This window comes from Erythranthe guttata, chromosome 11 (genome assembly GCF_056151865.1).
Source record: "Erythranthe guttata isolate IM_541 chromosome 11, IM_541, whole genome shotgun sequence".
NCBI lineage: Eukaryota > Viridiplantae > Streptophyta > Magnoliopsida > Lamiales > Phrymaceae > Erythranthe > Erythranthe guttata.
The window spans coordinates 1,231,596-1,247,915 of NC_142543.1; the positions used below are offsets into that span (position 1 = coordinate 1,231,596).

Sequence of the window (16,320 nt, forward strand, 5' to 3'; positions counted from 1 at the left end):
AATATATTTATATATATTTTTCTTTTTTTTTTTTAATAGTTTTGTCTTATTTTGAGTCCCGGTGGAAGAGGATATTTTAATGTAGTCCAGAAATCATTGGCGTTAGTTGTACACATTATTATTATTTAAAATACACTTGCATGATAATTGCCTGACCTCACCCATTAAATCGCTGCACAACATTTTATCAGAAAATATATATATAAAAAAAAAAAAAAAGTGATCCCAGCACAGTATATTTAATATACAATAATTTATAATTTAAACTTAAAGATGCGGCAATTAAATATGATAATAATACAGTTGGCTTAGAAGGATAGCTAGCAACTAACCATGGAGGCTGAATGAAGAAGGGTGAAGAGGGTATAATGGTCTTTTCAACACTCTCAAGGCAAAGAACACCATCATTATGTTATTATATGAATCATCAGAGACAAGTTCATTGATTTACAAACCCTACACCAGGAAAAGAAATAATATGTTAGTAATAGTAAAAGTAGTTTGTGCCATGAAAACAAAACATGCTAAAAGATGCACAACTAACTCAGAGTGTACCTCTGACTGTGACAACATTATCGAATCCCTGTCGGAACTCATATGGCCACTCAATCTCCTACAAAAAAAAGAAAAAGAAAAAAGAAAATCATTCTTCGGTTTTTATATTGGGTGCTTTTTCGATTTTCTGCTATCTCCTTCACTCCATTTCATTATAAGATCAGAAGATGTGTACGTATATTACATGCGTGTATGTATATGCACACTTGCGAATGTGTACATTACCTTGAGGGCCTCTCAGATTTTGCAAGATGTTTCGACATTACCGATGCCTGCATTAAAGGATATTGATTCTTATTTAAAGATGCCAGATAATCGCAAGGTAAATAAATCGGCAAAACTGCTTTGCACAAAATACGATGATACCTGCTCTTGGATTATACTCCTTGCCTCGACAAGCTGAGCTTCGAGCTCAAGTTCTCTCTCCGTCACCTCAGAAGTGAGTTCTGAGCCCTTTTGTGCATCTTGAAGCTGAACCATCCGCTCCTACAAGATCGAGATAACATAATATTAATTGCTATGAACATTATGTAAAACTGTTGTATATCAGTGTCATTTTGCAAGAATTACAATTTTCGATCTACCTTTATAGAAGCCATTTTTGTGCGGAGACTTTCTTCAATTTGATCTCTACCCATATGGAGAGGCAGATCAAACATATCCTACAATGCAATAGTCATTTTATTAATCTATTTACCATTTAAAGAAACAATATAATCGATTTTCCAAGTATTGTGACATACCGTCTTCCCGCCCAATGGGGACTGTGATGGATCTGCGCCTGGCCTATCATTAGTAGGACAAGACATCTTGCCATTTGGAGCATTTAAAAACTCTCGCATATCAAACTGAACCCAAGATTAATTCAGGAAAAAAAACATGTTTACTGAGGTTGAAGCTTCCCGTCAACGAAAACTATGTCGTTAAACTAAAAGAACGAATAAAAATATCTTGGCAACTTGGCCATGGTTCCTTTAAATGTCAAAATGCACTATTTTAGTGATTCAGAAACATTGCATTTTACCCCCTTAACGCAAAAATCTATGAGGATTATGAGGTAACCCATAATTGTAATCATGTCAAATTGCAGAGTTACATGATCTACTACCTATTCAATTTTAGATGTGATTTCTTGAATGTTTTCCTCTAAGGGAGTAAACATAAATGAAACTACGTGGAGAAAATAAAAGTTTGAGAACTTGAGAGAAGCGTAGATATCAGAAGAAAAAGATGAAGGTCAAAAAAAAATTGTTACTCAATATTGATGTAATTCAGTTTATTGTTTATACGAATTGTGAAGGTACCTGCATCGAACGTAGTAATGCCCGCAAATCAGCATTCTCTGCCACAAGTTCTTGATTTTTTGCCTCATAAGCATCCACCTACAAGCAGGATAGGCATGCTAAAGATGAGGGTGAATTGAGATACATAAACAAGACGAGAACATAACATAACATACAATCTTTTTGTGAAAATCATTATCAGTCTTCTTCCCATTCCATGTTCCACGCTGTCTGCCTTCTTTCTGTTGCCACAAGAAAGATCCATTAGACAGAAATCATATGCTGTCACAAAGCTAAAGCAAGATATTCACCTGTAGTAAATTCATAATTTCAATGCCTGATTTAGATTCCTTCTTTTTCTCTATTAATACTTGATTAAGACGCTCCTGCAACAGATACCAAGTTAATTACCCACCATACTTCTTCAAACCTTAGACTGTGTATTTTCAGGCTAATAGGACCAAAAACCACAAATAAAAAAAAATTAAAAAAAAAGGCATAATACCTGCAACTTTATATAGTCCTTTTCTTTTTTCTTCATCTCATGTATCTGCTGGTTTCTCACTTGCTGTTTACCAAGGCATTTTTTATATAATTATTAATACAACAAAAATGAGTGGCTTACTGGAACAAAATAAGAAGGTGAAGTGTAAACCTGATTACCCAGAACCATCTTTTGAAATTCATCTCGTTCCTGCTGCAACTTCTCAATTTGGGCCTTGAAAGCTGCTGTAGCTTTAGCTTCCTATTCACATATTTCTTTGCAAGTTAATGGAAGTACTATTGTTAAGAAAATCTTGGACGATGAAACTATTTTTCTGACCGTTCTAGTCAATGTAGCTATATCTCTATCTTTGCCCGATAACTGTGCTTCTAGCCTCTCCACTTTGGCTTCCAATCGTGAAATGTCCGATAAGAGTCTTTCAAAGAAGTAACAAATCTTCAGTCATTTTCTTCAACGAGGATCAGAAGACTCACCAAACACTTAAACATGAATTGTGTAGCACATCACGGAAGCAGAATTTTGAGAGTTCTCGCATATGTACTTCGGTTAAATGTTGGTAGAAGATCAAACTTGTTGGTTCTTATGATAATGCACCAATTGTGTGATTGCATAATTATATAAGTTCTTAACTCTCTACAGGTATAAGGACATAATAACATGTTACAAGAAAAAGAAACTAGAAAATCATCGACTCAATAATAAGAAGACATGGATATGAATTTACCAAGCTCTACTATAGCAAACATTTAAGAAACACGTTTTCTGCTTGCCCATGCAATTATGAACGATTATAGTGAAACGTATGTTGACTGCAATTACACTCGTTTAAACTAAAGAATACTCTCAATCTTTGTTTAAGATGAAACACCAATTCGAAATACAGGATCAAACTGAAAGATATAACTCAATTATTTTCCAACTATTATCCTTATAACATGATCATTTCCATTTTTTCATCAGAGAAATCGTACCAGTACAGATATGAACAATCACAAAAATCAGGTATATAATTCAGTATAAAATTGAGTAAATAAGTAAACGGATAATACCGCTGCCTCTGCTCATTTGCAGACTCCCTGAATTCAATGTCCCTATGCCTCTGCTGCAACAGTGTGTACATACAGTTGCAAGTTCTAGCCACTGAAACCTATCTCCAACAGTTATTAACATAAACAAGTAAAATAAGACCTCTACAAAAATCTCATCGCACAAAAATTAACTAAAAGAACAAATAGAAAAGAAACTCACATGATCATTAGAAAATAGATCGAGGGAAGCGGGAAAGCCATAGGTAACGAGGGTTTGGTTCAAATACTTGGCGCAGTGATCCAAATTGTTGATATCCGCAAAAGCATTTTCGCTGAAAAATCAAAATTCACAAACCCCACACAGACTTACATTTCTTCTTTCCCATATTTCTTCAGTAACTACGGTACAGTAAAACCGAAAAGATCGACAAAAAAATCCAGAATTGCGTAATGCTTCTTAATTTCTTACCTCATGCCTAGAGTCGCTACATTAGCTGATGATCTCTGTATAAAAAAGAAATTAATAATAAACACGCAACAAAGCCGGCATTGTAAATTGAAAGCATCGTATCAAATTATGAAGTGAATTACAAACTAGTGAGAGAAAAAAATGAGAATTTACCCCGAGATCCGCGTCGATTTCAGTTGGAGGCATCACTGATAGGTCTGCGTGTGTGTGTGAGTGTGTGTGGACTGAGGAAGAAGACGAAGAGCAGATCCAAATGGTGGGGAAATTTGAAATTGAAAATTACGATAACAGAATTGGATAAAGATTTTGGGACTGGGGAATAATTTCGAAAACTTTTTTTCTTTTTTGGAATTAAAAAATAATATTTTTGGCTATATTTCGGTGATTATTTTAATGATTTAATCTTAAGCTATGTCAATTATCAAAAAAAATCTTAAGCTATGTCAAAGTCAACATAATACCATACGCAAAATGAGGATGAACTTAAGTTGAGTGAAGATGATCAAACTTGGACTACATCAATTCTATAAAGGCCCGCAGACCACAAGGTAATGTCAAATTACGAAAAACTCCTTCTTATTGGAGTAATTACGATCATTTCATTGAACTATATATTGTCTTATACGTCCACTCTGACAGTGTCAAATTTACTAACCGAATTGAAGGGTTTCTCGTAAGAAAATGCATAGTTGAAGAGGGTAGTTTGTAATTACCAAAATATTTAAGGGATTTTTGTAATTTGACCTTGCATCAGGAGGTTGGCCGTAATTTGCCCATAACTGAAATGCTATTTACAATGATTTTTTACTGATCTACATTGTGAATTTGTTTTATTTGTAACTTTTCAATAAATAACTTTTCAATTCTCTCAAACAATTCTCAAAACATGGGAATTTCGTGCTACAAGACACGAAATGAGTTAAAGAATTTCGTATAAGAAAGCACGAAATAGTAGGGTTTCAGAGTTTACCAAACGAAGCACGAAATCGTGTGTTTCAATTTTCTATTGAGTTGCATGTAGTTACACACACAAACACAAACTTGTGTTTTTGTGTAGTTGTGTTTCGTGTAAAAGTACACGAAACGTCGAAACCACTAATGTTTTATTTTTTTATTTTTTTGACAAGGCCAAAGCGACGATAAGAAAAGAAAGTCTTGAATAGAGCGCGTCGTTTTGAGAAAATAAAATTTATCTTCACTTAGTGCATAATTGTTCCCAATTATTGTGGTTTTGTAGTCCCAAAATAATAGGTAAAACTATATTCTAGTCCTAAAACCATTCCAAATTATAATACTAGGTAAAGCTACTTCCTTTCTAGTCCTAAAATAATTTTAAATTTCAATTTTAGCCCCTCAAATAGTGTTTTCATTAGATGTGAACGGTCACATGAAGGGGGTTGACAAAATCTATTTAAAATCGAACTTTTGATGTGTATTTTTGTCAACTTTAGAACAATGAGAACCAAAAGTATAATTAGATAAAACATGAGGGGCGAAAAATGTAATTCTTGTATTAAAAGGGATTTAGGAGCTACAACTCCGGTAATTAATTAGGAATTATATATATAGCGTTAGGTGGGGTTAACGAGTCTGGTTTGGTAGGCGTTTTGTGTTACTGCCGCTCTCTCTCTCTCTCTCTCCTCTGTTTCTCTCTCTACTTTCGATTTAAACTCCATTTACCAACTCTCCACCCTGTGAATCTCTCCAAACCTACCTACATTCTCTCTCTCTCTCTCTCTCTCTCATCAAAATTACTTACAATTCACAGCCGATTCCCCGACGTCAAAACTCGGACAGCGTGAGAGACTCGGAATTGGACTCCGATTCGTCGTTCGTTGGTCGATATAGATGTGATCAGTGACCTATTTTTCAGCAGGAGAATTCGGATTTCTTTTGCTATTTAATTGGGAATCTATCGAATTGGACTCAATTCGACTCCAATTCATACAGGCGCGGCACGCATCCCCAGTTCATAGCTCTAATGGAGCCCACTCCGGAAAAGTTATCGGCGCTGGATGTGGTGGCGGCGATCTTCAAGGGCGTGAAACTTGATAGCTCCAACGGGTCGTCGGAGTCGGCTTCGTCGGCTTCGTCGGCGGTGGTTGCGATGCTGATGGAGAATAGGAACCTTGTGATGGTGCTCACTACATCCTTCGCGGTGCTCGTAGGCTGCGCGGTGGTGCTGGCGTGGCGGCGAACCGGCGGATCGGCGAAGAAGAAGCAGGTGGAGCCGTCGAAGCTGCAGGTGGAGAAGGCTGCGGCGGAAGCGGCGGAAATCGATGATGGAAAGAAGAAAGTTTCTGTCTTTTTCGGTACGCAGACTGGTACTGCTGAGGGCTTTGCCAAGGTATAAAGAGTTTTTATATTTTTACTGAACATTAATGGCAAATAAGAAAATTAAAATAAAAAATAAAGTCAGGTATCTCCATTAAAGAAGGATAATCATTGGAATTTTTCAAACAGACGAGGAGAATTTGTTGATGTATAAGATCCATGGTGGTGGTTGTTGAATCTAACATTTGAATAGTGAGTAGAATGGGTTTATAATAACTGGACACAATTTGAAGGGCATGAAATCTTTATTATAATCAGGAATGTAATGTTGTCGTTCTGTTGCATGATGTATTAGTTTTGGTTGTTTGATTTGTTTTCTGAAGTCGATTACTGTATATAGGCATTTGCAGAGGAAGCTAAAGCTAGATATCAGGAGGCTAACTTTAAAGTAATTGACCTGGTAAAATTTTTCCCCTCTCGTTTCTGTTTATTAATTGCTTAAGATTTACTTGTGTGGAGTTTTAACATTGATGTTTTGAATGGTGATAGGATGATTACGCTGAAGACGATGAACAATATGAGGAGAAGTTGAAGAAGGAGACGTTGGCATTCTTCTTCCTAGCCTCGTAAGTATCACATCTTATTTAAACAATCTCTTATTTGTGCCCGTTTAACTTATTGAGGATCATTGGTTGTAGATATGGAGACGGTGAGCCTACTGACAATGCAGCGAGGTTCTACAAATGGTTTACGGAGGTGGGCCATCTTAAAGATTACTTATTTTCTTCAATTTTTCATTATAGGGTGATAATTGGGGTTAATTTTACCAAGTCTTGTGGTGCAGGGTAACGAGAGGGGGGACTGGCTTAAGAATCTTCAGTATGGTATGTTTGGTCTTGGGAACAGGCAGTACGAGCATTTCAACAAGGTATTTATTTACCTTTGTGATACTTACGTGCAGATGCTTGTATGGAGCATTGCTTGTATTTATTCTGATTTTTTCTTTTTTCTTTTGGATAATAGATTGCAAAGGTGGCAGATGACATTGCTGCTGAGCAAGGTATATTGATTTTGAGAATGTTCTTCTGTTTGAATAGTCACAAACATATCATGATACGTTCAATCTTTCATGGGCTTGCTCTCTGTCTTTTCCCATTTCTTACCCTCAATTCATGTATAATTTTAGGAGGAAAACGGCTTGTCCCGGTTGGCCTTGGAGATGATGATCAATGCATCGAAGATGACTTCACTGCATGGTAACTAAATCACAAGACATTGTCAATATGATTGGTTCTTTCATATCATATATGTCTGTATGTGGATCAGATAATAGCTTTATTTCCTTTTCGATACAGGCGTGAGCTAGTGTGGACCGAGTTAGATAAATTGCTTCGTAAAGAGGATGATACAACTGTTGCTACTCCGTACACTGCTGCAGTCTTGGAGTATCGCGTTGTGTTCCATGACCAATCGGATGAATCCATTCTGGAGAATAGCTCAGCCAATGGTCATGCTAATGGCAACACTGTTTATGATGCTCAGCATCCGTGCAGGTATGATTTTGTCTCTCTTTTTCCTTTCAGCTTACTCGTGAATTTAAAAAAAAACCTCTTACATAATATCTTCACATTTCTTCCTTGAAGAGCAAATGTTGCTGTAAAGAAAGAGCTTCACACTCTTGCATCTGATCGTTCTTGCACACATCTTGAGTTCGACATATCTGGCACTGGACTTGCGTAAGTTTATACGACACATAATCTGAACTTAGTGCAGAAGGATGAATCTTAAGTTTATTCTTCTTTGTCCCACAGATACGAAACAGGGGATCATGTTGGTGTTTACTGCGAGAACCTGCTCGAAACTGTGGAGGAAGCAGAAAAATTACTGAATGTGCCTCCACAAACATTTTTCTCGATTCATTCCGACAAAGAGGACGGCACCCCACTAAGTGGAAGCTCCTTACCGCCTATCTTCCCTCCTTGCACTTTGAGAACTGCACTAACACGATATGCAGATCTTTTGAGCGCTCCCAAAAAGGTAATGTTTATTATTCCATTCCCTGTAACACAATATCTTCTGTTGGCTTTTTCTTGAGCATAACTGGGAATTGAAGGTCGGTTTTTTCAGTCTGCTTTAAATGCACTAGCTGCTTATGCTTCTGATCCAAGTGAAGCTGACCGGTTAAGATATCTCGCATCCCCTAGTGGAAAGGTATTGACTAATGATATATTCACTTAGTTTATGGATTTAAGTTTTATGATTTTATCTTCCTTTTTTATTTATAAATGTATAATTATGTATTGTCAGGAGGAATATTCAAAGTATATAGTTGCAAGTCAGAGAAGCCTACTCGAGGTCATGACAGAATTCCCGTCCACAAAGCCTCCAGTAGGTGTTTTCTTTGCAGCAATTGCTCCTCGTCTGCAGCCAAGATTTTATTCTATCTCATCCTCCCCGAAGTGAGTTTTTTTTTTGCTGTTTGTTACGTTTGATGTTTTCTCAAGATAAAATTATTGGAGCTATGATGAAATATTTTGGCCCATCTCATTGTCTTTAAATGATTCTTTTAGGATTGCACCATCTAGAATCCACGTGACATGTGCTTTGGTTTACGAGAAAACACCAACAGGGCGGGTCCACAAGGGCATCTGCTCAACATGGATGAAGGTATTTTCATTCTCCTTTTCAAGTTAAATAAACTACTTGTTGAAGCTGTTTCTTGATTGGCTCAGATGAACGCCGATTAATGTTTTATCGGGTTTTTGTATTGGTTTGCTGTAAAATTAATGAGGGGAGAATCATCCATTTTAAGTAGAGATTAGCACCAATTACTGTAACTTGATCACTCAAATCTTGTGCCTGTTATCAGAATGCTGTCCCCTTGGAGGAAAGCCGGGATTGCAGCTCTGCCCCAGTTTTCGTTAGGACATCTAATTTCAAATTACCTACTGATCCTAAAGTACCAGTATTGATGATTGGCCCTGGTACTGGCTTGGCCCCATTCAGGGGTTTTCTTCAGGTTTGTGTTCAAAGCGATTTGAGTTTAAACTTTAAATCTTATTCTCGTTTCTATAGCTCACAAATTTACTCATTTATATATTTCAGGAAAGATTAGCTCTAAAGGATTCTGGAGCTGAACTTGGTCCTGCCGTTTTATTTTTTGGGTGCAGGAACAGTCAAATGGTTAGTGAATATTCCGACCGAGCATTTATAAATGCCCTGATGGTTGATATTTATCGAATTTTATGTTGATTGTAAAGTTTTTTTTTTATTTAATTTTAATAATCTGCAGGACTTTATTTATCAAGATGAGTTGAACAAGTTTGTCGAGGCTGGAGTAATTTCCGAGCTTGTCCTTGCATTCTCACGTGAGGGTCCCACTAAGGAGTATGTGCAGCACAAGATGGCACAAAAGGTACCCAAAAAGCATCTTTCCTTCGAATTTTTATTTGGCCGGTTTTAGAATCTTCTAGAAAGATCTAAAATAACATTTGTTGAAAAACAGGCTTCAGATGTCTGGAACATGATTTCCGATGGAGGCTATGTGTACGTATGTGGTGATGCTAAGGGAATGGCACGTGATGTACACCGAACTCTCCACACCATTGTGCAAGAGCAGGTTTGTATCTATATATGTATATATATCATTCTTTGTTTTTCTTTCTTTTTTTGGTATATACAGGGCCCACATGCATCGGATTTTTTTAGAACACGTGTATTATTTGAAGGGTTTAGATTAATAATTAGCGGCTAAACTGATAGCTGCTTAAAATTCAGGGATCTCTGAGTAGCTCCGAAGCCGAGGGAATGGTGAAGAATCTGCAAACCACAGGAAGGTATTTACGAGACGTATGGTGATAAAACGAGGGTCGTTTCGGTAATACACCACCAAGGTGATGCATAACATGTTCATACTAATTTACAACAATATTGAAGGGAGACAATGTGAAGAGACCGCCACTCCCTGTCTGATTCGATTGCTGTCCGACAAAGTGTTGTTATAATCTGAGTTCTTTTGTGATTCTTTTTAACGATTTTATCTAGTCATTTTTTGGTTCGTATGATTAATTTATACGTAAGAGGAAATAATTTCTGAGGCGATATTTTAGGAATAGTTACTGCGAGATATTCTTTAATCCGAGCCAGAAAAGATGGTTCTGAATGATCATGTTTTGGATGTAAAATTTTTAATATTTTTGCTTGTCATTAATTATTATTTTTTATGAAGTTTTTTCTTCATTACATGCATGAACTACTGAGTAATGCAAAATTGCAGCAAAAAATAAACATCATATATATATATATATATGAGAGAGAGAGAGAGAGAGAGAGAGAGAGAGAGAGAGTTGTATCTATACTTGTATATACAGCTCTGTAAACAAATTAATTAGCATGCATTTGCCCTTCATGTTTGGGTGAAGAAGGCCCAATATGAATAAATTGAAATCCCCAATAAAAAAATTAGTTGGGGCCCAATTATTATTATTTATTTATTTTAAAACCCTACTAGTATGTGATGGCGCCTATATATATACACAAATGTGTGTTCATATATATAACTTGCTCAATATCTTTATCTATTTATTTATTTATTCTTGAAATGGATAAAAAAATAAAGACGAAATTTGAAGATGAGAAAACACAAAAAGAAGAAGAAGAAGACGAGGCACTCTCACTGTGTGATTTACCTCTGAACTCCGGCGAACCGCCGGCCGACAGAATAGACTCCACCAATTTCAAGACCCAAGATTACAAACGGCGATCTTCCTCCGAGCCATCGGAATTCTTCGAGTTCTTCCACGGTTTCGTCTCCGACGAGATCTCCGATGCAGATGACATCATTTTCCGAGGCAAAATCCTACCCTACTACTGCAAAAGCAAAAACCGACAACCTCGTACCCACAATAACCACCACGGCGGCGGCCATATCCACCGCCACCAAATCCTGATCAAATCCCTGTCTGCAGACGACGCTAATTACACAAACGACGACGATCGTTTACCAAGAAGATACTTCGAGCTGACGACGACGCCAAACACCCACCGCCGCCGTGAAGCGACGTCGGATACCCACCGGAGTTCTTCGAAAATTAGTTCGGCGGCGAAATCGGAGGGGTGGAAGGTAATTTCGAAGAGTAAGTGGATTGGTTTGATGATGTTTGGTCCGGTGAAAATTCAGCAGGAAATGGATCTCCGGGATATGAAAAACCGGCAGATTCGCCGGCCGAATACAGGGAGCATGTTCGCCGGAGGTAAAGTTCCGGCGAGAGGAAACGAACGCCGGAGAAATTCTTGGGGGCATGATCTGATAAGGGTATTGAGTTGCAAAAATCATGCAAGTATCGCTGTCTCTTCATCTATCGCTCACGTGCCTTCGCAAAATTAAAATATTCATATTTTATATTTAATTATTTATTACTATCATGTGATATTTAATTTTGAATGTTAAATAATTTATTTAATTTCTTGTACCAGAATTTAGTTTCGACAATAAAGTTGATGTTACACTAAGCTAATGTTAATTAGATGGTGACAAAAATTATTAAACTTATTTGTTAAATAAAAAGCAATATAATGTATTTTCATGACATTCAACATGTATCAATGGCATATATAAAAAAGTTTTAAAAAAAATATGACAGCTGTTTCGCATAAAATTGGAAGCATAGATGTTAAATGTCAGTTTTAATTTTACTAATACCAATTTTGAAATCGAGACGGTATTATTAAAGCTCGAATAATATTTATCTCATTCGGTCGGAAGCCGAAATGCGTGTTAGACATAATATAGCGTGTAGATGATGAAATTTGACAGTTATAATAAAAAGAAGCGCACGTTAGCTTTGCGTGGAAGATAGCGTAGTGTAGCAATGAGGTTTGAGCACACATTTTTTTTTTTTTTAATTTTTTTTTTGAGTAAGTTTTGGCACAATTTGATGATAACGTTGTTGTGTGTGTATAGTTTGATTATGATGTTGTCTATACATGAGACGTTTTGAATGAGAAAAAAAAAAAGATAATATTAATTTTGTCGCGTGGGCCCACTCACATAATCAAATAAATGTAATTCACAAGCCTCATGTTGCTCACATTAATTACACCAATTTTATGATTTTTTTTTTATTATTTTTTTATTTTTAGTAATAATTAACATTTTCTTTTTTCTTCTGACTTTCAAATTCGATTTAATTCAAACTCATAAAAAAAAGTTCGATACATGTAACTTATATGAAGAAGAAAAAACATTGTGTTTATGATAATATCGAATCATTTAATTTATTTACGGGTCGAATACAAATATCTGCAATTGATTTCAGCCGCACCAATCCTTGTTACACACGATGGACCTCATCGAGTTATATGTGTGATTGTGTGTAAATCAAAAGTGAAAAAAAAATACACTAAAATAATAATTATATATATTATATACATGTTAAAATAAATCATTATCTTAATTGAGTACTCGTAAATAAATATACCAACTCTAATCTTGCTATGAGATCTATGAAGAGAGAACACATTTTACATACATACACATCTCGAATGAGAATGCTAACGATAATGAGTACACAACACCTTTTCTTCTTCTTTTCTTTATAAGTTACTTCTACATTCTACGCAGTCGATATTCTTGAAAATATTTCGATGAATCTAGCTTAATGAATTTGCAAATTTATTTTGATAACGGAAATTAGCTTTACGAGCACGTACAGAGGTCATTCAAATAGAAACAATATATCCACATTTGAATTGAAGAAGCCCCTCCCTTTATACGAGCTTCTGTTACAAAAGCGAACCAACAAAGAGAATAAGTTACCAGCAAATGCTGAATATACATATACATACATATATGTATATATATATATATATATATAGATACACACATACCTGTTTTGAGCTCATAATCAATGGCGCTTTCCACATGGCTCAAGTCGAGTAGACTAAAAAAGGCACTGCAGAAATTCAAGAATGAAACTTAGCACTATTTCCACGGTTATCTTGCTAGGCATACACAAACATTGAACTATTTAAACAAATTCCCGAACGAGACTTTATACTAATTCAGTACAAAACTGTTGATGTAATTTCCAAAGATGCGGATATAATTGAAATAAGATGGTAGAATTACTCTAGGCAAAACGGTAAAAGCTTAATCAAAAGTAGATCACAAAAACACAAATCAACTATTGGCAATTTAAATTTCAAGAAAGGCATATATATGTTAATAACATCCGGAAAAAAAGGCATATATTTCGATTTTCTAAACAGCTAAGAAAGTAATTTGTCTCATGCAAATGTCAATAAAAAGTTATTAGAGAAAGAGAAATACCAACTAAAAAAACGGTTAGCATCAACACTAATATGAAACGTATAGATTTGATCGGCATCACTTGCGACACATGCTGTTGTCTTTGACTTCTATAACCTCCTCCCAAATGCTGCAAACCAGGCACAAAATACATCATTATGCATAATCACAAGAAAGAAATAAAAAATTAACAACTAATTAATTGGTACAAACTATTATTCGCAGTTACCCGATTCATCCAATTTATCAATCTCATATGAGTACAGTTTCCGCCCCTCGACCTCCAAAAGAAAGGTTTGAAACCCTTCTCTTTCGGTGTTACTTCAACCAATGCATTACTCTGTCTATTGTCACTATCAACAACAATTTCGAGAGCAACCCTTTCTTGACAGCTAGTTTCGGGAATTTTTTTCTCTTGTAGCTCTACATAGCAGTTGATCTCCTTACTACTTTCCGACTGATTTTGTGTTTTCACTTTGGAACTATCAGAACCGAAAATGCAAGAGCTAGTTTCTGCTGCTGCTGCTCCTCCCATATTTATATCTTCGTCTTTGATCCTCCTTTGTGGGGCCCCGGAAATAAAAAGAGCCAGGTCATCACATTCTTCTTCATCCAAGTTTACCCACCGAAATGGTTTCTTTCCTTCCACATTCAGTGCTTCCTTCAATGCAATTTCGACATGGGAAATTTGGTCTTCTATAACAGAAAGGAATTGCCTATGCCGGGTGATTGTGATGTCATCACCGCTATTTCTGTAGCTTAGACGAACAGCCTTTTCGAACTCTTCCAACTGTAAAATACAACAATCCAATTTTGGAAAAAAGAAATGAAAAAAAAAACTTCTATAAACAACTAAAGACTATTTCCACTATGACATGATAACATCGTACAAGAGCAGTGATTTTTTAACGTGAAAAATGAATCCCGCATAGTTAAAATGAAAAAATACGAAACATATGATGTAAAATCAAGTATGTGACCTGCCATTTTGCAGTGCCTAAAGCCATTTGAAGCTCTCTGCCAAGTTCATCTAAATGCAGAGGCATCGAACCTTCTTTCCTCGCTCTGAGCCATGTCCTATAAGCCGATTCCATTCTGCCGAAAGCATAGCATATACATAATATCAGGGAAATTAAATCCTATTTCAGCAAAAATATCAGCATTCTATGTCCCAATAATCGTTTCGTTTCTTCTTGATTACCAAATACATACATAAATGAGATACACAGCTCACCAAACTAATCAACAATAATCTCCCAAAAATAAGCAATTAATGGAAAAAAAAATTAAAAAAAAGCCATAAATGTCAAAAGGTGGATAATTAGGTTAAAGAGCAATTGAAGCAAAGAAACTCAGAACCTCCTCAAAACCATCTTAAAACCCCAAAATCAAAACCTAATATATCAAAAAAATTGGACAAGCAGATTAACCGCATATGAATTAAACAGAGAGGATCCATATGAATTTACACGAAATAGAAGAAAATTGAAATAAAATCAAATGAATAAAATTGTAGAGAGAGAGAAGGTAATTTGGGGGTTTACACAGAAAAAAAACTCACATATCGGCGGATTGCTGAACCTCCTCGGCGGCGGGAAAGAAGGTGTCCTTTTGCCATAAATCAAAACTATTTGCCACCAACATATCTTTCCCCCCCTCTAATTTCCTTCTTCTCAACAAATCAAACAACAAACGATTTCAAAATTAAAAAAAATATATATATATACATGTATATAATTGTTGGATTATGTTTGTCTCTTTGTCATGAATGTCAGAGATTGTCTCTTCTCTTCTCTGCTACGGGGAAGCAAAGAAGGGAAGAGGGATTACGAAAGCAGACAACAGAAGGAAAGAGAGAGAGAAAGTAGAGAGAGAGAGAGATAGAAAGGAGAGTTTGCTTTTGTTTTCTTCTTTAATTCCTCTAATAATTCACTCTGCGAATGTTTGGCTAATTGTCTCTTTCTGTCTTTCTAATTACTACTAATTATTATCTAAATATTTACTTCTCTTTTCCCTTTTAAAGTTTTTTCTATTTATATAAATATAAATATATATTTATTTATTATTTTATTTTTCTTTTCTCGTTGTTAATTAATTAGTTTTGTGTAGGCAGGTGCATGGGTCAACCACTAATTTTAAGGAGCCAAATGATTAATGTGAGTAATGTTTTTTTCAAGCATGACATAATTCGTAAAAAAATAATATATTTATATACAAAAAAAGATTATTTTTTTTTTAAATTTGATTAGAATATTTTTAGCTGTGGTTTGATATGTGTCATTAATTAACTGGTTATGTGGAGTCGTGGTGGTGGTGGTGGTGGTGGTGGCTGGTGGCCTACGTTCAATCGTCGGCGGCGATCACCCGATTTTTGTGCGGTGGCCCCCCACCGTAATGCAAGTGGGGATGCTCTTTTTAATATTTTTATATATTATTTATTAAAGAATAATAAATATGCTCCTCTTAGAAAAAAAGGAATCATTATATTCTTTTGTGGTGGTGTGTTCAATAAAATTTAGTCGAAATAAATAATTTAAAAAAAAAATAGTAGCATATTAAACAAATTATAAATGATATGCTGTTTGGATTTCGTGATCATTTTTATCATAGTTTATTATTTTTATGTTGGTGTTGGATGGTGAGTCAACGTCAGTACAATCCGAGTCACAAGTCAATAACAATTAACAATTAATTCATTAATTCATACAAAAAAAAAAAATTCATGTCACATTATTGACATTATTATTATAAATTTCGAACACCCAACAATTAAATTCTATATGTATTGAATATTGAACAAAATCAAGTCAAAAATTGAAGCATATGTCACACATAATAATTTATTACTACAATTCCATGATCAAACTTTAAAAATAAAATTAACATATATATATATA

At 35.4% G+C, this 16,320-nt stretch overlaps 4 protein-coding genes across 4 annotated transcripts; 2 read left to right on the forward strand and 2 right to left on the reverse strand.

Moving 5' to 3' along the window:
• Window positions 1-182: 182 nt before the first annotated feature.
• On the reverse strand, window positions 183-4,151 carry LOC105976647 (uncharacterized). Its single transcript, XM_013001902.2, has 16 exons — window positions 3,994-4,151; window positions 3,841-3,875; window positions 3,592-3,703; window positions 3,393-3,490; window positions 2,662-2,758; window positions 2,494-2,583; window positions 2,344-2,406; window positions 2,150-2,224; window positions 2,015-2,080; window positions 1,860-1,937; window positions 1,299-1,403; window positions 1,140-1,217; window positions 922-1,041; window positions 781-827; window positions 556-613; window positions 183-456 (listed from the first exon to the last, which is right to left on the reverse strand). The coding sequence occupies exons 1-16, from the start codon at window positions 4,024-4,026 to the stop codon at window positions 448-450; spliced, it is 1,164 nt and encodes a 387-aa protein (XP_012857356.2). The 5' UTR covers window positions 4,027-4,151; the 3' UTR covers window positions 183-447.
• A 1,204-nt stretch (window positions 4,152-5,355) lies between these two features.
• Window positions 5,356-10,338, forward strand: LOC105976651 (NADPH--cytochrome P450 reductase). Its single transcript, XM_013001905.2, has 18 exons — window positions 5,356-6,187; window positions 6,515-6,574; window positions 6,664-6,740; window positions 6,813-6,870; window positions 6,959-7,042; window positions 7,138-7,174; window positions 7,301-7,370; window positions 7,470-7,667; window positions 7,758-7,850; window positions 7,926-8,151; window positions 8,242-8,325; window positions 8,422-8,573; window positions 8,685-8,781; window positions 8,984-9,133; window positions 9,220-9,297; window positions 9,407-9,529; window positions 9,620-9,733; window positions 9,892-10,338. The coding sequence occupies exons 1-18, from the start codon at window positions 5,822-5,824 to the stop codon at window positions 9,970-9,972; spliced, it is 2,148 nt and encodes a 715-aa protein (XP_012857359.2). The 5' UTR covers window positions 5,356-5,821; the 3' UTR covers window positions 9,973-10,338.
• A 192-nt stretch (window positions 10,339-10,530) lies between these two features.
• LOC105976523 (uncharacterized) lies at window positions 10,531-11,700 on the forward strand. Its single transcript, XM_088825666.1, has one exon. The coding sequence runs from the start codon at window positions 10,631-10,633 to the stop codon at window positions 11,498-11,500; it is 870 nt and encodes a 289-aa protein (XP_088681792.1). The 5' UTR covers window positions 10,531-10,630; the 3' UTR covers window positions 11,501-11,700.
• Window positions 11,701-12,502: 802 nt separating this feature from the next.
• On the reverse strand, window positions 12,503-15,415 carry LOC105976754 (uncharacterized). The gene is made up of 6 exons (XM_013002018.2): window positions 14,985-15,415; window positions 14,404-14,518; window positions 13,653-14,213; window positions 13,445-13,553; window positions 13,003-13,067; window positions 12,503-12,891 (listed from the first exon to the last, which is right to left on the reverse strand). Exons 1-5 carry the CDS (start codon window positions 15,065-15,067, stop codon window positions 13,042-13,044), a joined length of 894 nt encoding a protein of 297 aa, XP_012857472.2. The 5' UTR covers window positions 15,068-15,415; the 3' UTR covers window positions 12,503-12,891; window positions 13,003-13,041.
• Window positions 15,416-16,320: the final 905 nt, after the last annotated feature.

Coding starts and splice junctions, on each gene's coding strand:
- LOC105976754 (XM_013002018.2), bottom strand. CDS start 15,067: ATGTTGGTGGCAAATAGTTTTGATTTATGGCAAAAGGACACCTTCTTT. Junction 14,214..14,403: donor TAGGCACTGCAAAATGGCAG/GTCACATACTTG, acceptor TGTATTTTACAG/TTGGAAGAGTTCGAAAAGGC. Junction 13,554..13,652: donor TGATAAATTGGATGAATCGG/GTAACTGCGAAT, acceptor CCTGGTTTGCAG/CATTTGGGAGGAGGTTATAG.
- LOC105976651 (XM_013001905.2), top strand. CDS start 5,822: ATGGAGCCCACTCCGGAAAAGTTATCGGCGCTGGATGTGGTGGCGGCG. Junction 8,782..8,983: donor TCTGCTCAACATGGATGAAG/GTATTTTCATTC, acceptor GCCTGTTATCAG/AATGCTGTCCCCTTGGAGGA. Junction 9,134..9,219: donor CATTCAGGGGTTTTCTTCAG/GTTTGTGTTCAA, acceptor TATATATTTCAG/GAAAGATTAGCTCTAAAGGA.
- LOC105976523 (XM_088825666.1), top strand. CDS start 10,631: ATGGCGCCTATATATATACACAAATGTGTGTTCATATATATAACTTGC.
- LOC105976647 (XM_013001902.2), bottom strand. CDS start 4,026: ATGCCTCCAACTGAAATCGACGCGGATCTCGGG. Junction 1,404..1,859: donor CATTACTACGTTCGATGCAG/GTACCTTCACAA, acceptor TCTTGGGTTCAG/TTTGATATGCGAGAGTTTTT. Junction 828..921: donor GGAGTATAATCCAAGAGCAG/GTATCATCGTAT, acceptor CCTTTAATGCAG/GCATCGGTAATGTCGAAACA.